At 36.8% G+C, this 26,353-nt stretch overlaps 1 protein-coding gene across 9 annotated transcripts; it reads left to right on the forward strand.

Annotated features, from left to right (window-relative positions):
* The first annotated feature begins 353 nt into the window (after positions 1 to 353).
* On the forward strand, positions 354 to 24,464 carry LOC131168416 (uncharacterized). 9 transcript variants are annotated; one of them, XR_009140295.1, is made up of 9 exons: positions 367 to 633; positions 1,948 to 2,138; positions 5,545 to 5,650; positions 22,119 to 22,301; positions 22,558 to 23,043; positions 23,298 to 23,384; positions 23,454 to 23,530; positions 23,910 to 24,001; positions 24,140 to 24,464. XR_009140295.1 is itself a non-coding variant. In XM_058127813.1 (8 exons), the coding sequence occupies exons 2-7, from the start codon at positions 2,091 to 2,093 to the stop codon at positions 23,516 to 23,518; spliced, it is 978 nt and encodes a 325-aa protein (XP_057983796.1). In that variant the 5' UTR covers positions 360 to 633; positions 1,948 to 2,090; the 3' UTR covers positions 23,519 to 23,530; positions 23,910 to 24,464. The 9 variants fall into 9 exon arrangements, 6 of the variants coding, with proteins under 6 accessions (XP_057983800.1, XP_057983799.1, XP_057983796.1 ...); XR_009140294.1 differs by having other exon boundaries at positions 23,910 to 23,948; positions 24,052 to 24,464; XR_009140296.1 differs by lacking the exon at positions 22,119 to 22,301 and having other exon boundaries at positions 354 to 633; positions 23,910 to 23,948; positions 24,052 to 24,464.
* The last annotated feature ends 1,889 nt before the right edge of the window (positions 24,465 to 26,353 follow it).

The raw sequence follows: 26,353 nt of genomic DNA on the forward strand, positions 1-26,353 counted from the left end.
TCGTTGGATCAAGTAGCAAGATTCAAATAGTAATCTAATCGATTGAGTGACGCAACACAAGCAAATCTCGCTGTTTGATCCAGTGAGATTTGCCTGAAAAATAACCTGGTCTTAATGTGTGGCAAATTTCGTTGGACTAAGTAGTGAGATTATATTAGCATCAAAGTGAGAAAATTTTTTCCAAATAAAATATTATTTTATATTTTATTTTAAAATAATAATAAACCGGAAAAAACTCATTTAACTAGTGAGTGACGCTCTAGCTAGTTTACCTATAAATAATGTCAAGGGGATGGGTGGACAACCGCGGACCAAGCATTGACCGTAGCCGCAGCTCCTCGAATAATGGGATCCGACGGTGAAGATTGTCCCTATCATCTGATCTCCTCTGTTGGCCCCACACTTCGCCCCCCTGCCTCCACGCGTCATCATTCCATGCGTTGCCAAGTAACCTTTCCAAAATAGACAACCAAAAAAATTAATTTTAAAAAAAATATTCCCCAAAAAAAAGCGGCACGAAATCCAGAAGAAAGTTGAAGGACAACGATAAGCGCAGCTTCGCCAACTCTCTTATCTCTCTCTCTCTCTCTCTCTCGCTTCCCCTCTCTCAGCTGAAGAAGGTCTCTGAATTAGGTAAGTAGATCAGTTCATATCTCAATCCAGAAATTTATAAGCTTCACTGGCAATAAATTCGTGTATTATACGTGTTTCTGTGTTTTATATTTTGTGTGTTATACCGATAATTTTTATCGGTAATTGATCTGTTGCATTTATATAGGATTCTAAGGTTTTCGTTCACGATTTTATTCGACGATCGTGTGATTTTGGCTATGTGATCTTTGGTAGGGTTCCGGTGCTGTGTTATGTTGATGATCATGTGAAAATCAAATTCTTAAATCATAACCCTAGCTAGGTTTTGCCTTGTTGAACATGAATTTACACCACTAGTTGTCTGTTTTTTTTTTTTTTTAAATTTGATTTGTTGTATGTGATACCTAGCTCGGATTCAAAACGCTGGATTTTTATTTTCCCCTGGTGGGAATTTTCTCTGAAATTCCTTTAGTTGAAATATGGGAAACTTTAGACTGCGCATATGCTTGGAGAAATTTTCTTACACATAATTTATTTATTTTTTCCTTGGAAACAGCTTCCCCAAAACAATCTTGGAAACAAGCAGCACCTTGGGGAAGTCTTTGAACTGCTAGCAGAAGTTAATTATCTCTCTGTAGAGTATGTTCTGTGTAAAATTTTCCCAAATGTTTTATAGAAATTAAAAAAAAAAAAAATTCCTCAGAAGAAAATTCCATAGAAGTTGGGCTCATTGGGTGTATTAGTGCTAATAGATTGTATTTAAGCTTCAACAGAAAGGCTTCCTACAGATAACATAAAACATCTGCGACAAGTTACTTGAAGGAAATGTTGTGTTCCTCATTTTTGACTAGTGTGATGATCATCTCACTGCACCTTTTTCCTAAAATGGTATCCCAGCCAGTGTTTCTTTCTTGCAAATAATTGGTTAATTGCACGTAAAATTATTTACCTTGCAGAGATTTATGCTGCAAACTTCAGATTCATCTTACTGCATAATCATTAATGAAAATTTTAATACCTAAAACATATGTTCTTCTCAGCTCATACTTCCCGTTGTTTCACTGTGCTTGATTTCCAGATGTTTTTGAACTATTATGCTTAACATTTCTTTTACACTCAGATTGTAGAGAATTTGAATCCTTGTTTGTGTTAGAGTTTGGACCCTTTTTTGGTGGGGAGAGGGGCTTTCAATTTTTTTTTTTTCTGAGTAGTCTTGATTCATGACACTCGAAATGTTGGCTTTGCCTTTTCATTTAGTTGTAGAGGGCAGTTAGCTCTCTTTGATTTTTCATTTTGGATTCTAGTTTCTTGTAGCAACTAATTTTATGATCTTTTCTGCTCTTTTAATTGTTCCAGGTTTACACATAGTACATCTCCATAATTAAATCTGATGTGAAGGAGCAGTACACAATTTAATGTTTGGAATTTTACCCAGTTATTATTGTAAGCAGTGCCCCACTTTCTAGCGCGAGTATTGCCTCTGTGTGAAACCTTGAAAAATGTCTAGTGGTGAGGTCAGAAGGGTATCGCGACAAGATATACAGTTGGTAAGCTGTCAAGCTTGAATTTTGTTGATTAGGACTTAGGCTATCTGATTTTGACATCCTATATTATTTCAGTCCATCTATCATTCTGTCAGTATTTTAGTATTGGCAATTTTATACTATGATTTGGAGGATGACGAGGGCACATCTTCCACACAATATTATCGATACCAGTAGAAATATAGAAGAGTAAAGAAGTGAGCTAGCTGAGAGCAGTACACATTTAACTAATTTTATCTCTCTATGGTGATCTCTTATTTACTTTATGAAGAAACTTGATGCAATGATGGTTTTGATTAGTCTACCTGAACATCTTAATGATGGTTGTTGTCATTTCTTAGGAAATCCTTGTAGTGCTTCTATTGGTAACTTTGATGGGCCACATTAAGGACCGTCTCCAAGGCTTTTGAACTGTTGAGGTTGAAGGCATAATTGCACCAAATGACCATGGAAAAAGAAGCCATCTTAAATACCTTGTTTATCCAAAAGTACCAAAACACTTGCATAAAACTACAGTGAACTTTTACATAGAAATTATAATGATGGTGCCGTTGCCTTTTTAAAAAACACTTGCATAAAACTACAGCGAGCTTTTACATAGAAATTATAATGATGGTGCTGTTGCCTTTTTAAAATTGATTTTTTTTGCAGATTTGGAGATAGAGAGGCTATTATCTAGGCTAAGAATAGGTTGCAAGTCTAGTGATTTGTGCTTTTTACAACTTGAACCTCCTCGTGGTCCATTATTTATGGACTCTATAGATTCGTTTTTAAACGTTTGCACTGATCAATGCAGGCAGTAGCAAATTTCCAAGGAAATAGCTGCTTTTAATCTTTCTATGCAATTGTTTCGTGATTTTTAGGTGAGGAGATCAGGAACTTGTGCGGTTCCATGGCAGGGATGAGTGATTGCTAGGAGAAATTTTCCAGGTTCTTGTCTGTTGGTGCCATGGAGTGTTTTGATGAGGATGGTGGTCAGAATTTTCAGATCTCAAACAGGGTCACTAGAGCTTGGTGGGGGGGGGGGGGGGGGGGGGGGGGGGGGGGGGGGGCGCAATAATGGATGAATTATATCTGTTTTTCTTACTTTTTGGGGAGCAGACTGCTAGGATTCTGAGAAGTAGCAAGAAAAAAAAAAAGAGAATGCTTCGTTGGTTAGATTATTGGTTGTTTCAAGTTGGTGTTTGAGTTTCCTTGTGGGAAGGTTTAATGGTTAATAGTGGTAAGTTTTCCTGGAACCTTTGTGGGGCTTCTGTGAGATCAGATCCATATCTGTATAGGCAGCTGACAGCATGCATTTTATGGTTCATTGTGGATATGTGCCAGATACTGTCTCTTGCAGATGATGCTGCACTTTGAAAGTGATGTTGATGGAAGAGAGAATGCGACCTCTAAAGATCAACGAGCACATTCAAAATCTTTTGGTTAGCCTTGAAAACTTAATTCCAATCCCAAACCCTTTTATCTACCTATTTCTTAGCAACTTCAAACTATTTTATGGAAAATCTTACACCTAATTTTAATTCTTTGATAACAACAACAACAAAACCAAGCCTTATGTCCCGCTAGGTAGGGTCGGCTAGATGAATCCTTTCCCTCCAATTTAGATGATCATGGGCAATTTTCTTCGACAATTTAAGGACTATTAAATCCTTACTACCTCATTTCAAGTTATTTTAAGTTTCCCCCTACTTCTTTTACTTCCACTAATAGTAACTAGCTCACTCCTTCCCACTGATGCACTATTTGGCCCATGTTGTTTGTATTGTAGATGTCCAACATTCGAGCCACCCTTCCCATATCTTATCTTTTTCATGTGCTATGTATAACTTACCGCAAATATATTCATTCCTTAATTTATCTTTTAACGATATAACACTCATCCACCTTAACATTCTCATTTCAACAACTTTTTCTTCTTGGGCATGTTCTTTCTTAGCTACCCAACAATGTGATCCATGCTCTATACAACACAGTTGGTCTTATAGTTATCTTATAAGACTTTCCTTTCAATTTTAAAGGTATTCTTTGATTACACTGTACACCCTCCAGCACATCTCCATTTTCACTCAGCCTACTTTAACTTTATGCATTTTTTCCTTCAGCTTGCATAATTTAATTTGTTGATGTATTATTAAATTCCAAAATATTGTGCATCATGATTTTGTGCTAGTTTAAAGAAGGTAAACAAATGCTTTAACTGTATTTAACAAAGGCCTCCTATTTCTCATGTTCACATCTTGGGTCAGATTTGCAATTTAAAAAGTGGTATTGGAAGAATAAAACTGTAATTTTAAGAGGCGAGAACTGTGAAGAGTCCTGAATATTCTGTTATTTCTTTAGAGAAGTAGCAATATGTGCTAGGTTAATTTCTGGATATTTAAGGTGGTAATTCGTCACAAGTTCCTCGCTGAAGCAAAATAATGAACTGCTAATTAGTAAAAATGTTGATTTAACTGGTTACTTATTTTCGTCTCAATTCTTTTTGCATATAAAATTATTATTGTTGATGAATTGAAGTATACAAGCGTGCCTTTTTTATTCCCTAATTATTATTATTATTATTATTATTATTATTATTATTATTGTTATTATTATTATTATTATTTATAAATTTGGTAGCATACCAGGCCAGTTGTGTTTTAAGTGAATTATGCCAAAGATGATTTTTTTTGGCATGTGAATAATATGTTTGACAACCGTTGTTATATGAGATTGCTGTTTTTTTTGTATCCTTCACATCTTTCCTTCCATATGGGTTTTATCCAGACATCTAAATGACCTTGTTAAATAATCTGATAATTGTTTGAGAGAACTGATGGACTTCTTGGTAATAACGACCAATAGGTTATTCTGTCAATGTCATCAAGTAATCATTTCCATGTTAATCATTGTTTCTCTTGACAAAGAATGAGATAGAGTGGTTCAAGTTTGAGACCATTCCCCAATTTGTTAAAGAAGCTTGTCAGTGGTGCATATCAATAAACAAATGAATGGATAAAGAGGCTTGTTCATTGCTTGATTAAGTGGTACATGATAAAAACAATTGAACAAAGTACAAAATGAAGAATGCATGAAAAACATGATTGCTTGAGCAAAAATTCAAATGTTTTAACTATTACAATTTCATTAGAATGATGTGTAGAATCTTACAACTAGGTTACAAAATGTGTTTAGTTTAGACCCAGTAAGAGTTTTAATGGTTCACTTAGGCACATGTTCAAGAAATAGTGGCATGCATTTTTAGGTCAGATTTCATTTAATTTTTTTTCCCCCCGAGTATGTCATTAATCTACTTCTGGAAATTCTAAATTATGGGTTTCTTGTCAAAAAGGCAATTGTAGTTACCATAAATATTTTTGTGTCTCTGGAACTTACTTTTTTTCTCTTAATTTATGTCAAATCCCAGGTGCAGAATCTTATAGAACGATGTCTTCAACTTTACATGAACCAAAAAGAAGTTGTTGCAACCCTATTGGATCAGGCGAAAATAGAACCTGGTTTTACTGAACTTGGTAATTATGAGTTGTGATTGCACTCTCCTAGATATACTTTATTAATGTATTCTGTAATGTGCATGATGAGTAATTTTAACCCAGGCTATTTAACTATTTGTTGGTTATAATACTTATGCAATTGGAAACCATTAGATGCACAGTGAGGAAGAGTTATTTGATTGAGACGGAGGGTGCTGTTAGGTCAAAGCGTAACCGAAGAAAAACATGGGTTGGGGTAGTCAATGAAGATCCAAATACAATTTCGGTTAACAGAAGTGATCGCCTCCAAAGCTGAATTGAATGGAAAGAAATTCCATATTACTGTCTTCCAATAATTTGGATGAAAGCTTAGTTTTAGTGGCTAATAATGCATTGAGCACATCATGGTCAATATGTGAGTTTCCTCATAACTTGGTTGAGCTTGGACTCTGCAACATATGTTAACCATTTATAGTTAACTTAGATGTATAGTTTTTTCCCCCCATAAATCTGGTTGTCATGATTGTTTGGGATAAGTTTATTTTCTTTCTCTGTTTATTCTCCTTTCTACAACAAAAGAAGTTTGTTGAGTTGTTCAGAGAAATCGATTATATCAGTTCTTTCTGTAGGATTTCAAGAAAGGATTTATGAATCTTTAGATGTTACCAAACCGATGATATTTTCTTTACTGGAATTTTAAAAATCCTTCGAATTTGAAACTATATGATTATCAAAATTTAAATTCTTGTAAAAAATGTTTGCTGAAAATTCTCTTTAGAAACTGTCGAATCTTTTCAATTATTGTTTTTGAAATAATACAAGGGGATTCGTTATCTTCTATGCAACATTAGATGAGAATATTTGTATCTTCTATGCTATCTTAGACACTCTCAACTAGAAATATTGAGAGAGAGAGAGAGTAATCTACCTGGCCGCACATCACTGGAGCTCAGGAAAAATAGGCACCAGGGAGGCTAAGGCTAGGCTGCTTGGAAAAAAATGGAGGGTTGGTAAGAGAGGTAGGGATCAAGAAATTTCAAAATGATTCCAAGGGGACTTTTTTTGGTTTTTTTTTTTGGTGGGGTAGGGGGTGGCTGGTGGGGGTTTCCAAAATGGTCCTGTTTGTGTCTTATTCAATTAATCAGCATGTTAAAAAACCAGGCTCCTAACTAAATTAATTATTCTGTTATTTTTATTTGGGTATGACACTAACCCTCTTGAGTTTTTTAAAAAGTGCAGAGCAACTACCCCCACCAACACACACACACACACACACCAAAAAAGAAAAAAATCTCATAGGCCTCCCCTGATATTTGGCAAAATGACGTGGACCTCCTTTCAGATTTTAAATTTTCACATACCCGCCCTTCTAATAAGACCCTGGGGTTTTATCGTGAAGAAATTGGGAAAATTTTAAAACGGAAAATAGTAAGAGAAATAGGGTTTGATCACTTCGAGGATATCTGCCTCCAAATTAGCCAAAAAGATTATGAAGTATGTTATTGCTTCATTGGTTGAATGGCAAAGCCCCATAGGGGTTACACATATATATAGGGTAGAGAAACTTACTCCTATTAGGAATGTAAAATATCCCCTCAATTCCTAATTGATTTGGGAATCTGAACAAAACATTAAATAATCCTAGCATTAAATAGAATCCCAATTGACTTGGGAATCATATTATTTAAGAATCCCAATTGATGTGGGAATCCTAACAAACATTAAATAATCCTAACATTAAATAGAATCACAATTGATTTGGGAACCATAACACATTAATTTGAAATCCTAATTGATTTGGGGATCCTAACATTCCTGCCTCCTTCAAATCAGCCTTGTCCTCGAGGCTGAGTAGCAATAAACGTCAAGAATCTCTCCACTTTGTAGCTGCATGCACAATGGCTAGCATCTCTTTGTCACTCATGCTAATGTGAGATGGAGAAAAAACCTTATTGGTAAAAGCAATGGGGCATTTGTTTTGCATTAAAACTGCACCAATGCCAACTCCTGATGCATCAGACTCAATGATGAACACCTTGTTGAAATCTGGCAAGGCAAGAACTAGTGTTGTAGTCGTTGCATGCTTAAGCTTGACAAAAGGCTTATTCAGCTTCCTTACTCCATTTGAATGCATCCCTTTTTAGCAGAGCAGTCGGTGGGCGCTAATCAATCAACAATCCTTGACAAACTCGCCGTAGTAGCTAGTCAACCCCAAAAATCCTCGCAACTTTTTTATTGTTTGTGGAATAGGCTAGTCTGTCATCATTTGTATTTTAGAAGGGTCAACTGAAACACCTTCTTGGGAAACAATATGCCCAAGGTATTCCACATACAATCAAGCAAAACTTCATTTAGATTTCTTGACAAACAGATGATGCCCAAGAAAAGTGGTGAGTACAATTCGCAAATGACGTAGGTAAGGTCCAAAAATATCATTCATGAAACTTTGGAAGGTCAAAGGCGCATTGGTTAACTAGAAGGCATAATCAAGAACTCGTAGAGGCCATAGTGAGTTCTAAACATAGTCTTCTAAATTTCATCCTCGTGTACCCGTATTCGGTGATAGTCTAATCTCAATTCGAGTTTGTTGAATTGCTGGGCACCTCCCAACTCATCTAACAATCCATCCACCAAAGGGATAGGATATTTATCGTCCACAGTGTTCTTGTTCAATGCTCGATAATCAACACACATCCTCCAAGACCCATCATTCTTCTTCACCAATAAGATATGAGAAGAATATGGATTGACACTTGGTTGAATATACCAGCATATAACATTTCTTTCATTATATTTTCTATTTCTGCTTCCTAAAAGTAAGGATAGCGTTAAGGATGAACATTAGTAGGGACACTACCTGGCAATAGAGGAATGCAGTGATCATGTAGTAACCCGAACAAAAAAAAAAATCTCGGGGGAGATATTTTTAGATTACTCAAGGGCTATGTTATGTTTATTATATTACTCTCTCTCTCTCTCTAAACCGCGAATTCACTCTCTCTCTCTCTCTCTCTCTCTCTAAGATCTCGGGTGGCTCATTGCTCGAATTAACGATCCATCATTACTACGTGGATCAGTGGGTGAATTTCTACAAGTCCTACGGAGTAGAATCTCAATTTGAGGATTTCCCGGTTTTTACCCCGAAGTTGAGGTAAGGGTCGAAATGAGCCTAGTGACTTGTAGATCTATATTAAATAGGGTGATATTGATGTAGGGTCTTTCGGTTTTAGGATTTGGGAATTCATGTGACTGTTTTGAGCCATTTGGAGTCGTGTTTCGGTATTCGAGAACAGGTAAGGGGATTTGTTTATATCAATTATTTTTAAAATCTGATCCGGTAGAACTGTAGGTTATGTTTATACGGATGTTTTGGTTACTTGTTTGGAGAATTTCATTGTGTGAGATTGCCGGTTTTTCGGGTGTACGGTTTTTGGGAAAGTTAAGGTTTCGGGTATCGTCTCTGTTTCTTTTGAAAAATCGTTTATTTGAATAAAACTAAAGTATAGAGATGGCCGTACCTTTATTTTATGTTTAACTATATTTCTGAATCAATTATCATATGATTGTTTAATTATCCAAATAGGTGTGGCAGGAGAGGATATTTTGTGATGATTGAGTTGTGATGTGTTTGAAATGAAATATAGGAACTGAAGTTCCAAACTGTTTTCAGGAATGGTGGTTACTAATATGTCGGTTTCATTACCGTGGGGTCAATAATGACATGCCGGTTTGATTCCGTGGGGTTGAGACATTCCGGATTAATACCGTGGGGTTATAAGACATGCCGGGTTAATACCGATGGTCGTAAATTGCCGGTTTATGCCGAAGAGTGTGAAAGCACTAGATTTGTGTCGGTTCAATACTGTGGGTCAATAATGACATGCCGGTTTGCCGGATAATATCGACGGCTGTGGAATGCCGGTTCAATACCGTGGGGTCAATAATGACATGCCGGTTTGCTGATAATATCGAGGGTTGTGAAACGCCGGTTCAACACCTTGGGGTCAATAATGACATGCTGGTTTGCCGGATAATATCGAGGGTTGTGGAATGCCGGTTCAATACCGTGGGTCAATAATGACATGCCAGTTTGCTGGATTATACTGATGATTGTGAAATATATTGGAATAACACTCATGTGCCCACACATTGATATAACCTGATTCTCCCTTACTGAGAAGTGTCTCACCCTAATCATACAAATCTGTTTCAGGTCCTTCAGGTAGCCGAACCTAGCGTTTTAGAGGGTTCTGGAGCGTAGTATTCTGTTAGTTTTTGTAAGTACTGTTGTGAGTACTGAATTGTAGCCGAGATGTCATTTTGGATTATGTTGGATACCTTGGGTTGATGTTTTGTATTATGACATACTTAGTACTTTGGTATAAATGAATGTAATAGGTTGAAATATGTTCCACTGCGTTGTTCATGTGAATAGTGGTTGTGAGTAGGGTACCCGCGAGCCCTATCGGGTTGGACCCTCATATTTATTGGTATCATGGATGTTTGTATGATACAAATACAGGTTAGGTTTTCAGATCACACCCTGGGGCCCACTTTCGGGGTTCGGGGCGTGACAGATCATGTGTTCGCTGATATGGCAAGATGATGGGTGCCTTAATCTTGCCTAGATTAATGTTGTTAACTTCTTTGATGCTCGAAGTTGTACTAAGCAGCCATGTTGCTCCTTTTTAAAGATATTCTCCATACGATGGCTTGAAACTGTAGTGACATTTCCACAACTTTGCCTTCAAGAGTCGCTCTATGACCATTCGTGGCAAACTTCATAACCAGTTTAGAGAAAGTCCAAGCTATATCACCTAAATTCTTTAACCATTCAATACCCAAAACCAATTCATAGTCTTCTAGTGGCAGAAAAAAAAAAAAAAAAAATCAACATACAACCCATGATTTTGCATAGTAAATTTAACCTTTGGACACTTGCTTTGACATGTCAAGGTCCTTCTACGACCTTCACATCAAACTTTTCACATTGCTCCACAGGATAGGCTAGTAATGTCGCAATTTTCGTGGTCATGAAATTATTAATATTACCTGTATCAATTAAGATAGTAACAGGTTGGCATTTTAGGAAGCCACAAATATTCATGGTTTGAGGATTAGCATAACCAGCTAAAGCATAACTGAAGAAATGAAAGATTCTTCATTATCACCAGATTCCATACCTTCTTGATCTAAAGAAGAGGGGTTTATCCTCAGCCTCTGCTGGCTCCTCCACTAGTTCAATCATCTAGAGTCGTCCTTTTTTGCAGTGGTGTCCTCTATGCCACTTTTCATCACAATGTCAACACAAACCTTTTGTCATTCGCCTTTTAAGTTCCTCCCGAGTCAATCATTTGGCAGGAGGATTGCGAGGAGTAGGTGGTGTGAGAGTGTTGCTGACATTCTCCTTGCTAATGGTCTTGTAAGATCAACATCGTTCTTCTCCCAACTTCTCTTCTTCTAACCGTGCAAAGGAAATTGCAGCGGTCATAGTTCGTGGCGGACACACTTCAACCTCACGCCAAATGTCAGGTAGGAGACCTTCAATAGAAGTACCCACGAGTTGCCTTTCACTCAAATCTTTAGTCTTGTTTAATAGCCACTCAAAATTGTATTTTGATACTCCAAGACAATGCTAATTTGGCATACTTTAGCAAGGTCTTCATTTATATTCTCATGTACAGTGGGCCCAAATCGGACAAGTAATCTAGAAACAAATTCTGCGCATGAAGGCATTTTGTAACAAGCTTCAAACTAGTCATAAAATTGAATAGCATCGCCATGTAGACTAATAGAAGCAATCTCAATTTTAGATATTTCTGGAGTGCTGTGAAAGTGAAAGTTTTCAGCCCTAGAAACCCAACCAGTAGGGTCATCACTGTCCCACTGAGGAAATTCCACCTTCATACGAAAAGGACCATGATCATGCTCTCCTTGTTAACCTCCTCCACGCATGTGTGGCTGCTCCCTACAATTAGCTGATGTAGAAATCATCTTCTCTCTATTTATGGGAAGAATGAGTAGCTTAGAGAGCGATGCCTGGATCTCTTCAAAATTGAGACTTAAACATATTGCTAAGTTCAGCATTTAGCCTAGATTCCATATGCTACTGTTGAATTTTCTGTGGCCATTGAGAATGAGTGAAGATCAAGAATTCCAAGATCTTGCTTTTGTCGGCGGGTTAACGACATCCACAAGAACACCGACTCTAATACCAAGTGGTAAGACCTTGGTGTTTTATCGTGGAGAAATTGGGAATATTCAAGGAATGGAAAATAGTAGAGAAACAAGGTTTGATCACTTCAAGGGGATTTGCCTCCTAATTAGCCAAAGACTATGAATTATGTTATTGCTTCATTGATTGAATGGAAAAGCCCCGTAGGGGTTACACATATATATAGGGTAGAGAAACTTACTCCTTTTAGGATTCAAGAATGTAAAATATCCCTTCGAATCCTAGTAGATTTTGGAATCCTAACAAGCATTAAATAATCTTAACATTAAATGGAATCCCAATTGATTTGGGAATCATAACACATTAACTTGAAATCCCAATTGATTTGGGAATCGTAACACCTTTTCATTTGATTTATGGAACACTTGTATGCCTCCAGTAATTTACCATCAAGCCCAAGGAGGCGGAATATGTTTCTTAGAAACCAAATGCCAAGGTAAGTCTGTGAAATTTTTGAAAACTCGAGAGGCCTGTGCCTTTTGTCAAACCTCAAGGGTAATCCATGGGATTTTTAAAACCTTGAAAAAGGTCGTGTCTTTCTTGCCAAACTTGAGTGGAGGTCGGTGTTTTTCCCTTGCTATTTCCTAAACCAACCTTAGCCCAAAGGGTGGAGATTGTGAGGGTCAGGCAGATTTCTTAAGATCCCTATTATTTTAAAAAATCTGTGGGTCATTCTTTCTTACTAAATTTCTTTTTTTCCATTAGAAATAATATGCTTCTTAATTTTCTAACTCATACAGCCTTTCTGATGATTTTTTTTATAGAAGAAATATTGTTATTATGAAAATGGAAGAAATGTATTAGTTTTTGATAGAGACGCAAAATATTCATACAACTCCACTATGCTAGCGACCATTTGGAGCAGATGGAAATTAATATTGAGGTTCCGTTGCAATAGCTCCACTACACCAAATTTCCCCCTTGTCTTACATTGCTATCTTCTTTATTCATTTACCATGATGTTGAACAACAATCAGAGAAGAATCTCTGGCAATTAGGGAATCCTTCAATTAGAATCTGGAGAAGACAAGGGTAGGAGGTTTTGATTGAGGCCTTGACAAGAAATTGGTGGATGAGAGAACCTGTGTTGGTGGTACATTGGATCTTGCAAAGTTTGACCTCAATTTGGTATCATTTTTGTGCTGGTTTGTTTGGAAAAAGAAATTTGTTTGATTCAATTGTTTGGCAGCGGCAGTTCCATGTGATGTTTGGGCCAAAGAGTTGTGGCTCTTGTAATCCGTATACACTAGGTTTAATGTGTAATTGGTTGAATCATGCTGTTGGGTCAAACAATGGCGGGCTTCAGATTAATGAGTATGAGTTACAAAAATGCAAATGGGACTGCTGGGAGAGGATAGGACTTGTTTCAAAAATCATGATATACCTGTTCCAGTTGATCAACTGTTGTGGTTCTTTTGCTGATGGCTGCAGAGGTTAAGCAGCCAGAGGTGTCTGTTGGTTTGGATCTGAATTATAAAAAGGCAGCAGTGAAATTGGAGCATCAGTTATGACCAGAAAGGATTTCTCTCATCAAGCAAGGATACTGGTTACAGGATGAAAGGGTCTTGTGCTTTGACAATATGGATGCTGTGCAAATAGAGAGGAAAGATTATTATATATCTATTTCTTTTCAAATGTGGCTGGTATTTTTATGAAGTTCCTTCCCAAAATCAGAATGGTAGGGATTCAGTGCTGATAGATCAAGTATAAGGATCAAATGGAGAAGAGGAAAGATTATGATTTTTTTATTTCTTTTCAAATGTGGCAGGTCATTTTCCAGAAGTTCCTTCTCAAAATCAGAATTGTGGAGCATTAGGAGCACAGGCCAAGCAATCTGTCTAGGGATTTAATGCTGATTGATAGAGTATAAACAATAATCTGGATCCTGAATTTGAGTTATCATAGTGCTCGTGTTGTGGAGTTATCCAATAATTTTTCAAATAATAAATTGGTAAATTATCCGGGAATTGGCCGTAGAGGGAGCTTGGTTAAGGGCCAGGACCCAGGAGGATCAAGGTTCTATTGGAAAGATGAATTTTCTAGAAACTTGGTTATACTGGCAGGAATAAGCTTGTTACTGGTGAGGAAAATCTTGTTGCAGATGGTCTATTAAAAAATATTCTCATTGATAGTGAGGAAAGAGGGAATTATGGTGAAGATGATACCATTTTATTTCTAGATGATCATTTCCTTTCGTTTAGAAAAATTTTGGGTATTCTGCAAGTGTTTGAGAGGTTATCCGGGCTAAAAATTAATATAGGGAGAAGCGGTATAGCAGCCTTAAATGTTCCTGTTGAGCTTACCAGATATTGGGCTACAGATGTGGGGTGTGGTTTTTTGGATTGGCCCTTGACTTGGGGGTCCCTTTGGGAGTGAATTCTAGAGCTGCGGATTTTTGGAATCTGGTAGTGGAAAGGGTGACGAATAGATTAGATGGTTGGAAGGGGGCTTGTTTTCTCTTGGGGGGCCAGAACAACGCTTATTCAAGCCTGTATTTCTAGATTCTGCTGTATTTCTTGTCTGTTTTTAAGATTCTAGTGGGGATTGCCAGTAAGCTTGAGAGAATCATGAAAGATTTCTTGTGATCTGGTATGAGGAGTCGTAGGGACCACTGAGTGAGCTGGGCAGAGATTTGTAGGTCTAAAAAGGAGGAGGGGAGGGGGCTGTGGGGGTTCGGTCTTGGTAATTTGGTGTCTCAAAAACACCTTCTTTAGTCAAATGGTTATGGCGTTTTCCATTAGAAGATACTTCCCCGTCACATAGAGTTATACGGAGTAAGTTTGGGTTGGATGAGAAAAATGGGTGGGATGCAAATACTAGTTTCAGATGTTCTTTGGGGAGGCTGTGGAGGCCTATTTCTCATATTTATTCTCTATTCATTCGCACTAAATTTGAGGTGGGGGATGGATCAGAGATTTGTTTTTGAAAAGACCCATGTCTTGGGAATGATTCTTTTTCCATTTCTCTTTCTTATTTTTTTAGATTGTGTTCTTAGCCGAATAGAGCTATTCCTTTCCTTATTGGCAATTTTGGTTTCCTGGCATCTCCATTTGAGGAGACCTCTCAATGATAGGGAGATGGTGGAGCTGTCATCCTTGCTGACCTTATTGAATAACTGAAATCTATCTTTGGGTATAGGGATGCTTGTAATTGCAATGTTTCTTTGGGTAGGGATGTTTGTTCTTGGTCTTTGGATCAGTCAGGGGTGTTTACTTGCAAATATTTCTTTGAATTTTTTGCCTACTCCAACTTTTATTTTCCTCTCCATCCTTCTATTTGGAAGTTCAAAGTTCCCCCTAGAATCAAAGCTTTTACCTGGCAGGTTGTGCTTAACAAAATTAATACTAATAACTTGCTGCAGATTAGGAGACTATGAAGGCTCTCTCTCCAGATGTATGTGTGCTCTGTTATAGGAACTCTGAGACAGCATCCCATCTTCTTTGGATCAAATCGTTCAGTATTAGGGAAGAGAGTTTGGTTTGTCCTTCCGCTGTAGATTTTTTAGCCATCTCCTTTGGAGGTTCTGGAAGATGGAAGGATAGGGCTGCTTTGTGGAAGTGCAGCATCTTTGCAGTCTTATGGGGTCTATGGATAGAGTACAACACACACATATTTTCTGGAAAGAAGCTAAATTGGACACTGGTTTGGGATAAGATTCAGTGTATGGCTTATTTATGGTGTGTTGGGTTTGGAATTTTTAGGGAAGCTAGTTTTCTGGAGTTACAAGGGGATTGGAGGAAATTGATGGTTTGATGTTTCTTTATTTTTGTTGTTCTTTATTGTAGGGAGATATCTTATTCTCCCTCCTTGTAAATTCTTTACCTATTAATGAAATTTCTTTTGCTATAAAAAAAAGGAAAACAAAAAAGAAATGGGGTGATGAGTTTGACAGTGAAAGTGATCTTGACAGTAACGTAGCATTGTTGGTGGCTTATTATTGGACAAATTTCCCTGAGCATTATGGGCATGTTTCGGATTCCTCAGATTTAGTTGGAGACGTCCCCCAAGTGCAGGCAAGTCCACTTAAAAGGTTTAGAAGGTGTTATTCTGTTTGAAGATGATGGTAAGGTTTATAGGCAGCAGGCAACTGAACAGGTTGGAGATGGTATTTTGCCTACCACTATTTCTTCTTGGGGTTAATGGAATGGTATTGAATTTCAATAATTGTTGGACAAGATGGGTTTATGGTTGACTGACCCTGGAGGGAAAGGATTTAGTTCAGATTTGAGGTAAAAGCAAGGGGAGAAAAGGTCTGCATGAGTTAGCTAATTTAAGATCTTCTATTATGTTGGCAAGGGTTTAAGAAGGGGCATCTTAGTTTGTGTTGATTTTTTTTATTTGCCTTTTTTTTTTTTTTTGAATTTTTGTATTATTTTGCTTTTTAATTTCTTGAGTATTTTTGTTCCTCCTCTAGCTTGTAATTCTTTTTCTTCTCTCTTAATATATCTCTTTCTTATCAAAAACACATTGAGGTTCAATTGCACACCAGCCTATAATGCTTGGTTATAATCTGGAGTGGATGAAAGGGCTCTATTGACGTTATTTTCTAGCACAACTCTGGAAACTTCATATTGAGATTGTTATATGCTGTATATTTCAATTTTGAACACTGTATGTGCTTACCACTTAGGTTGTACACAGGCTGGTTCTGTCAGGTTTAACAGAAAATTCTGACTGAACTGACTAGTTTGGTTTGACAAAACTCAACCCTTGACATCTTTGGTTTGATCCTGATCTGTTCTCAGTTTGACAGTTTGGGATTCTCAGATTGATGGTTTTTCTCTAGGTTGAGACTACAATGAAGTTGAAATTGTAATCAGTAATCAGACTAAGATATTGTGAATGCACCAGAACATAATTACTAAAATAAGTAAGTGTTGGAAGAAAGGCGATTGGAGACTTACCTTAGCCTCTTCAATTGGTTGTGGAGTGTGAACCCTTAGAGTCTCTGCCTTCATCCTCCTCTGAATAAGACTGGTGGGATTTTGGCAAGGAAGATGTGGTTGTTATGGCAGTAATGGGATCTTGGCGAGGCTGGCAAGGCCGTTGCAAATGTCTGATGTTCATGGTGCAGGAGCTGCAAATCTGGTAGTTCTAGAGCTCTGGCTTGTTTGGGGGTCTCAAACCATGTGCCTTTCTAGCAAGCATCTTTTATTGCATCCAGTAGCAACTAGCAAGGGTTTAGTGTTAGCATCTTAGCTATGAGCCAATTGAAAATTGAAATGAAAAATAAATGGGTGTGCATAGTGTTTTGCTGTACGACTTATTTTGTTCAATCTCTTAATTTTTTATCAGTTTTAAACTGGATAACCCGACAACCAAGCCAAACTTATCTGATTTGATGGGTTGATTTGTTAGGGTTTTTGCACACCCCCTACTTATCACAATAGAGGACTCATTGGAAAGGATTGTAGTTTGAGGATAGTCATTTACAGGTTACCACCACTGAATAATATAAAAATGTATTTGTTGTTAAACTGGGTAGTAGCAAAGAGAGGCTGCACTGGGAATAATAATGAAAATGTACGAAGGACTTAAGAAACCAATTGATGCACACAAATTCAATTTTCAATTTCCGCAGAGGCATATCTACAGAGAAGCTGTTTAAAACTTTAGATAGCATGGTTTAGTCCAGAATGCTGTAGAAGGAAAGCCGAAATATATTCTTGAAACCTATAGCAGCTGAAATTGGCAGATTGTGGATGCCTGGATGGCCACCCATGAATTATATTGCAGTTCACTATATTGATTTTTATATATGACGCCAGGTGAGAATTGTCTTGTTGCATGAATAACTGTTTTTCGGTTATTACCTTTTTCTCTCAATTACTTAGATTACGTAAATTTCACAGAATTTCATTTCCTAGGAATTGAATGGTTGTAATAAAAAGTCTGAAAAAAGATATATTGGATAGAGAAGAGAAATTACAACCTAGATGAAGACAGGAAGTCCTTCAAAATAAAAAAATAAAAAAATAAAAGTAAAGGAGAATTAACCAAGAAAACCCCTCTTTAAACCCTTTCCATCATAGTTCACTGAGCTCTTTAAATTAGCTAGTTTTCTCTGGCTCTTCTGCATTTGCTTTACCTCCATCGATGAAGTTTGATTCCTCCATTTAACCATCTTATCGATCAATTGTTGTGTTTCTAGATCCTTACCAGAAGTCCCCTCCCCAGGGGTAGACAGAATTCCATCCTTACACTGTAGCTTATTATCCATGCCACCATGTGAAAAGTAGGAATCCCTTCCAAAACTTCCATCAGAGATGGAGGCACATACAATAAATCCCCTAGTAAATCAGAAAAGAGTCAGAACCATATCCATATTGTTCCCGAATTTCATCCAAAAAGAACCCCTCATCACTGTCATACTCTAAGGACTTCACTGTCATTATTCGAGAGATCCCCCCATTTCTTTTTCTACTGACCTTTGCTTTCCCTCGTTAGTTGCAGCCCTATGAGCATTTGGATTTTCCATACTACATTACTTTCCTTCTATGTTTCCTTAGAAACTTTAGCACTGTTATACTGCAACACCCTCACTTCTCCTCAATTCTTGCCCCCATTTTCACACCCGCAACTGCCTTCTGATCATGAACCTTTTGGCTGTTAAACTTATCTGATTTACTTCCCTTGCCAAAAGATTTTGCCCAGGAACCATCATTTTTCCCTTGAATTATGTTAAGACCAGCTTCTAGGTTGTTAGTAATACCCCCCTTATCAACACCCACAACTTGAGACTCACTTTTATTTCTCTTTGTGCAAGTTTTCTCTCGGTTCTGGCTTTTCATGGGCTGTTTTCCTTCAAAGCTAGCTATACTGGTTTTCTTCCCAATGAAGAGGAGATAGCTGCCCGCTCTCTCTCCATCTGTGAACCAAAAGATGAAGTGGAATTGCTTTAGTGAAGGAGAAGAGTCTATAGGCTGCCGATTTAAAAAAATTTCTTGAGATTTGAGCTTGATTGCCATGAGGTCCAAACTTCTGAGCCTGACATAAATAAACCTGCTGTGAATTAGCTTTTTGTGCCTGAGTTGAAGTCCCATTTCGGCATGCTGGATCTGATATAAGACTGCCTAAAAGCTGGCCCAGATTTAGTGAAATATTAAAAATAGCCAGCCCAATCCATTCCAGGCCCATGGCATTCCCCTTGGATTTGCAGGTGAAATCCCCATGCTTCTTACAACCCAGCCCATTCCACCCCTTCCCCACACGATCATCCTTCAAAGAAACCCTAGTGGCATCTGGATGCACAGCAAAATTGATGGTCGTCCATGCAGAACCAGACATCACAACCTGCATCATACTGCCACAGCAATCACAGACCTTATTGCTTCCCATTGTCACCACCTTGCTCCATGAGCTATTAGTGTTCTGTAGCACCTCATCAATAATAGGAAGCATCGCACCAAATTCCTTGGCCAAGCACAAAACTCCTTCTCAAATCCTCGCCATCCATTTCCTTTAGATCCTCCAGGGATAAAAACTGAATAATGCTTACCATTTCAACCCAACACACAGAAATTCTCAACTGTCATTAATCAAATCTCCAACCAATACGTGATGCTACCAATTGGATTGCTCCGGTAACCCCTACTGAACCTTCCATACACTGACAAAAACCTCTCCAGGAACCACTTTACTGATGACAAAGAATTACTATGCCGTTGATTAGGTTAGGGTTCTGCTCCAGCACAAAGAGAACCTCGCCCTTTCGCACTCTATCCGGCATTAGATTGAAAGTTTTCCCTTTGGTCTGGGCTGAACATCTGTGGTTCTCTTCTTTAATGACCTGCAGCAGTCATAGTGACACACTAAAACGGGGAGAGGGGGGGTGAGGCTGCAAAGGGAGAGAGGACATGTTTAACTACATATTTTGTAGCCTTAATCAACAAGAATATTAACAGTTAGTTGGTGAGAAATGAGTTAATGAATAGTTTGAAACTGAAAAGGAGGTTGACTATGATTTTTTTTTTTTCAAAAGTATTATGCTATAAAAAAGAAAAGTGTTATTATCATGAAGCAAATAAAATGCAATTTTTTTTAGAGTCAGTGGCAAGGAAATATGGAATAACTATTCCCAAATTTCACCATGGGAATGTCTATTTTTTTCCTATTTCATGTTGGATGGAACAACATATTTTTGCACGAGTGACGTTTTTTCAATTATTATATTCCTATAGAATTATCATTACATTTTCATTGTATTTCATCCTATTCCTTGGAATGGATATTCCATGAACCAAACATCAACTTAGATTCTTTTAATGATAGCATGTTTACCAAAATCTCTGCGTATAAATGTTGCATATAAGCAATGATTGGCTGCTTCTTGAAATGTGCTGATTTAATTGTATTGCATAGCGTGTTGAAGTTATTAGCCAAATTTTCTATCCCAAAGATAATGTTACAATACCATCAACCTATTTTTCGGGCTACAAATGAGCTAAGCTATTTGCAAGTTATTTGGTGCTCAGCTCGATAATGGTTTGTTCAGGTTCATTCATGAAATTTATAAGCCAAGATCAAGCTTAGATTTGAAGCTCAAAAAACTATCAAGCTAGATGATACTCGGCTTGCCAATATTGCGCGCTAGCTTGCTTGTTGGCTTGTTTAAAGACTCAAACAAAAGGAGTGTTTATTAGGTTTATAAGTTAAAATTGAAAATCAACCTTTCTGGTTTTCTGGAACTAACGAAAAACTATATTGAACAAATGCTCATTTTGTGTCCTTGAATTGAAGAACAAGTGAAAAATATGATTAAAATAATAAAGTACAAAAGAAAACAATAATTATTTTACTTAATTATACTTCAAAACTCTTTTTTAGTGCTATAAGAACAATCTTATTGTACATGAAAATTGAAATAAAAAATATATAATTGGAATGATTTTTTTCGAAATTTAAGAAATTTTATGGATATTTTATTTTAATATTTTAAATTCTTGTGATTTTTTTATTCTGATTTTAATTAAAAATTATGTAAAAAAATCGTTTAATCTTGAAAGTGAGTTTTGGATATTAAAGTATTTTGGTTGTTAAAATAAATGAAAATCATAAAATCTAGTTTTTATTTTTTTCTGAACTCTTCAATAAAAAGTTGGAAATTGACCGAAAAAAAAAGAAAGATAGAAAGTGACATAAACGTACAGGTAGTCATAATTTATTTTTCACTCTACAACGATGAAAACAGAAAACAAAATTGATATCAAACAGCTCCTTATATATTTCATTTAGTGTCCATTTTTAATTGACATTATTTTTTTATATATATTTAAAATACTTTCTCTCTAGTCAATTTGGAAGTGTATTTGAGTCGAGTCGACATAGCAAGATACTTGACTCAGCTCGAAAATGTTGAGCTTGAAAGTCAACTCAATTTTGATCAATCTCAAAAGTGTTGAACTCAAACTCGACTTGACTACAAGTTCTTAAAACTTGAACTCGACTTGATTATAAAATATATATAATGTTAAATATATGTATAAATATATATTAGATGACTTACATAATACAAAATTTAAAAGCTCGATTAGGCTCGCGACTAGTATTATAAGACCCAAATTTGACTCGTAAACTACTTGAGTAGTTCAAACTTGAGTAAAATTGAGTTAAGTTACAAAACAAGTTGAGCCCAAGTAGCTCGCAAGTAAGCTTGTCCCTACTAGTTATCCCTAAATGACATATTTTTGTTTTTCTTTTGTCTTTTTCTTTTCATGACATGAGATAGTAAGACACAAATTGAAATGTTACACATGGTTGTAAATGATCAAATTTGATTGTTTGCTTACATTGATGAGCAATTTTAGGTTAAACTTTAAAGTTCTTTAATAAACAATGAAAATTTGAATAGGATTAGACTTGACTTGTCTCGTTTTAAGCATGATTACTAAACGAGACAAACATGAACGAGGCTAAGCTAGGTGGTTTAATTGATGAGCCAAGCCCAAGGTCAAATTTAAGGCTTGTTTATAAAATGAGCCAAGTCTAAAGCCAGCTTGGCTGAGCTGGCTTGTTTGCAGCCATTCCTATAATGAACTTGTAAATAAATTTTTTAATTAATAGATGTATTGCATAGCTGACGTGTTATTGATCAAGAAACAAGAACTTTAAAGGCAATCAAGACTTGCGTTATTGTAAGGTGCAAGTGACAGAAATATTGGGGAAGCAAGTCTAAAACTTAAATTCAACCACTCCTAATAAGTTTTCTTTAGTCATGTATTTTATGTGTACTTTGGTCTCCCAGAATTTAAGAAAATCTTTCCTGTCCTACAGTTTGGCAAAAGCTTGAAGAAGAAAATCAAGAATTTTTCAAAGCATATCGTTTGAGATTGATGGTGAAGCAACAAATAATTGTTTTCAACAAGCTGCTAGAGAAACAGGTGGAGCTGATGCATCAGATATGCCCCACTGGAGTTGCTTCCATGTCTCTAACTAATGGATCTCATATTCCACAAAGTAAGACCCACCTGTAGGACATTTTTCCTAAGGTTGATGAAGATGGGCATGCTTTACATTTATTTTCATGCATGCTTTTTCTTATGGATTGGCCTTGACATATAGAATATATAGGAGATATCTTTCTGAGCAGCAATTTTTTCTTTTTAGCTATCATTATTTTGAAACAATAATTCTTTCTTTGAAAGACATTGGTAGTTTAGTCAAAATTATTGTACAACATTGACTGATTTCTCTCCCTCTTTCTCTGTAGCAGTGCATCAGAGCTCAGCATGCTATGCCCCAGGGCATACAGGACCTCCTCTGAAGCCAGAGAACATGCACGACCCAATTGGTTCCAGTTTACCTAATGCATTCACGAATGGTGGGTCATCATTGCACACAAGCATGCATGCTTCTGTTGATATGTCTGCTCCTGCCAGGATAGATGTCCCACCAGACCTGCTATCAACTCAGAGCTCAAACATGGGAATGATGCAGGGAATAAATGGGGTTATGATCAAATCAGAAACTGGCTATGCAGGCAGTTCTCCATTCATGTTTGGTGCCGATGGCAATGTCCTGGAAACACGTCCAGCAATTGGGGATGGATCTGTGGCATCTTTCAGCAGTGTAGAGTCCAGCTCACAGCCTCTGAATGAACCGCTACTGGATGCAGACACTTCATCATTTGGATTTTTAGGGCAGATCCCTCGAAATTTCAGTCTCTCAGATTTGACGGCTGACTTCTCCCAGAGTTCAGGTTTGTTCTAAATTGTATTTTTTCTTTTCATTGCTGGGGATCAGTATTATGCCTATCATGCAATTTGATAACCCAGTTAGAATGCCGAGTCCTCGTGTGTTTCAATTAGAATTTTTGTTCAGATCAAAGCTCATGTTGGGTTATTGTGTTAAAACTTGAGAAGTCAGCTTAATACTTGGTTACTAACCTACTCACTGAGCTTATAAGCCATAAATTACGCTTAATGTTAACCCTAAAGTTTTAATTTGCTTCAGATATACTGGAGAGCTACTCGAGATCACCCTTCCTAGCTTCAGATACAGACAACTTCCTGGATTCCCGTGAAAGGGGAGAACATCAAGGTTAGGTGCTGCCATTTGTCATGTTTGCCACATAAGCAGCTGACTGATATAAATGCCTTGCCCTGACAGGAGACAGTAAAAGGTTGGACACTATATCTGAAGGCTTGAGTTATGAAGATTTTGGCAGTGAGTGAATAATCCCAATGGTATGCCGCTTTTATTTAATAATGACTAGTTTGAGTTACGCATTTTTTAGCTGCTATTGTGGCTACAACAACAGCGTTTGGTTTCTTGATCCGTAGGCTGCGATTGGAACTCGAAAAATATTAGAAAAAGGGAACAAGGAATCTATGTTTTCATGTTTGGTTATGAAATTTTGATTTTACTCGTCATTAATATTTAGTTTTTTTAAATATTTAATCATATAAAATCAAACTTTTATTTTTAGTAGAATTTAATATAGAAAGAAAATATAAAGAAAAATGGGTTTCTTTTTAATTTTTCTTTCCTTTTCTTTTTTCAAGTAAAATCCTTTATCCAACGGACCATTAAGAAACCATGACAAGATTTCTTGTATTCTAGCAGTAGCAATGACATCGGACTCTCTTCTGCAAGACCTGTCAAGCAGGAGTTTGTCATATCATTTTGACGTTCGTGTCAAAACAACAAAATTGATGGTAAGGATCGTAAATTCATCCAAATAACATTTATTGTTATCTTGTTGCAGGTTGAACCGTATATGCTCTAGGGAAAAAAAAATTGTGTACATAACATTTTAGAGGTGGATAGGGTTTGAATTTGTGAACTCTCTGAAGGTGAAGGTAGGGAAGATTCTTGGTGTTGGGAAAAGGAAAAGGTCAAAAAATAAGTCGACAGCAACGGTAACTTGTGCCATTGAGAATCCATGGAAACATTCTGTGGGCGTCTTCTTGTAGATGGAATTGCATGAAACATTTTAAGGTTCAGTAGTGCGATGTTGTCGTCATGCGATGATGCTAATTCTGATGTCGCTGATTATGTTGATGGACTTTTGACATTTTCTTTTTCTTTTTTGTCGTGGGTTTGTTTATTAGAGTGAGATATTGTAAATATATATAATAAACTAAAACCACCTTTGGGTGTAGGTGGCAGTTTAAATCATCATTTTTTGCCCAACTGTTTACCTTGATGCTTTTCGATGTGTCGCACCCTTTGTGATTTCAAAGGATAACAATTGCCAAGACATGCAACTTGGTCATGGTGGTACCACAGACTCACCTCTATTACAAATGATCTATAATACACATTTCTAGTTTGTCAAGTGGAATCGAAGCAGGGAGTTGGAGTAAAAATATAATCAAGGTAAGAATGAAAATATACCAGTATGCAAGTTCTACTTTGGCGAGTGTAAAGTAGGAAGTTACACCCACTACATGTCAAACCACAAAGAAATGACACTAAATTTGCATTAGTATCCTATTAATTTTTAAATGGTTTATGTTGGATAAAACATCTTTTTGGCAAGTCCTGATTCTTTTACCAATGGAAAGAATGTTGATTGTCTATTTTTGACGCCGTATGCATTGATAATGATACAAACCGAAAATAGGTTGAACCATATGACTAATGACTATAGATTTGATTTATATTCAATTTGCTTCCTCACATGTTGAGTAGGAATTGGCATAGCGAATGTTTGAAGATTTGAAGTGCGACCTAGGGCTTGTTATCAGCCTTCACAACAGTAGGCCAATAAGCCCCCGAGCATGGTCAAACTCAAACTAATGTCCTAGTTGAATATCTTGATTTCAATCACCAATAGGATTATTGGCTGAAGCAAATTCTAATACCCAAAAAGTGCATATAGGACAGAAACGCTCGTTATTTTGATTTTTAATTACTATGTTTTGATTAGTAACATAAAATAATTATCAGATTTCATTTAAGATTTTTTTTCAAAGTTTAGTATTCTTTGTACTACTATAAAGGGGATTCCTCTATTTATTGTCATCTTTCTAAAACTCAATACTAACCTTATTTAAGTAGGCTGAACTTGACTAATGACTATAGACTTGATTTCTATTCGAGTGTAGATGGATGAGAAAAACTAATTTGCTTCCTCACATGTTGAGTAGGAATTGACAATGGTGTAACCAATGTTTGAAGATTTGAAGTGCAACCTAGGGCTTATTATTGGCCTCAACAACCCTAGGCCAATAAGCTCGTATGCAAGGCTAAAACCAAACTAATGTCCCAGTCGAATATCTTGATTTCCATCAACAATAGGATTACTGACCGAGGCAACTTCTAATTCCTAATAAGTGCATCTAGGGCTCAAACACTCTATCGTTATTTTGATTTTTAATTACTTTGTTTTGATTAATAACATACAATAATTATCGTATTTCATTTAAGATTCCTTTTCAAAGTTTAGTATTTTTTGTACTACAATAAAGGGGATTCCCCTTTTTGATGTCATCTTTCTAACACTCAGTACTAATCTCGTTTAAATAAGTTGAGCCTTGACTAATGACTATAGACTTGATTTCTATTCGACAGTTGATGGATGTGAAAAACTAATTTGCTTCCTCACATGTTGAGTAGGAACTGACAACGGCGTAACCAATGTTTGAAGATTTGAAGTGCAACCTAGGGCTTATTATCAGCCTCAACAACCCTAGGCCAATAAGCTCGTATGCAAGGCTAAAACCAAACTAATGTCCCAATTGAATATCTTGATTTCCATCACCAATAGGATTATTGATCTAGGCAACTTCTAATTCCCAATAAGTGCATCTACTGCAAAAGCACTCAAAAAATGAAAAAAAACATTTAACCCATGCCCAACAATCCCATTAATAATGGAATTAGTTTCTTTCTTTCAATTTTCTATACTGCTCTCCTCTTCAAATCCTCCATTTCTCCTTCCCCTCTTTGTAGGGGTGGCAAAATGGGTCGAAGCCCAATAGATGATTTGTGACCCATCTGTTTAAGTTGGATTTGGGTTCAATACAAGATTGCTTGTTTATAAATGGGTCAACCCGAACCCA

This window comes from Malania oleifera, chromosome 11 (assembly GCF_029873635.1).
Source record: "Malania oleifera isolate guangnan ecotype guangnan chromosome 11, ASM2987363v1, whole genome shotgun sequence".
NCBI classification, from domain to species: domain Eukaryota; kingdom Viridiplantae; phylum Streptophyta; class Magnoliopsida; order Santalales; family Ximeniaceae; genus Malania; species Malania oleifera.

What these genes read in the sequence shown, in the direction of transcription:
- LOC131168416 (XM_058127813.1), top strand. Translation starts at nt 2,091, where the DNA reads ATGTCTAGTGGTGAGGTCAGAAGGGTATCGCGACAAGATATACAGTTG. An exon ending in CGCGACAAGATATACAGTTG is followed by an intron (nt 2,139 to 5,544) that starts GTAAGCTGTCAA and finishes GTCAAATCCCAG; the next exon opens with GTGCAGAATCTTATAGAACG. An exon ending in TGAAAGGGGAGAACATCAAG is followed by an intron (nt 23,385 to 23,453) that starts GTTAGGTGCTGC and finishes TTGCCCTGACAG; the next exon opens with GAGACAGTAAAAGGTTGGAC.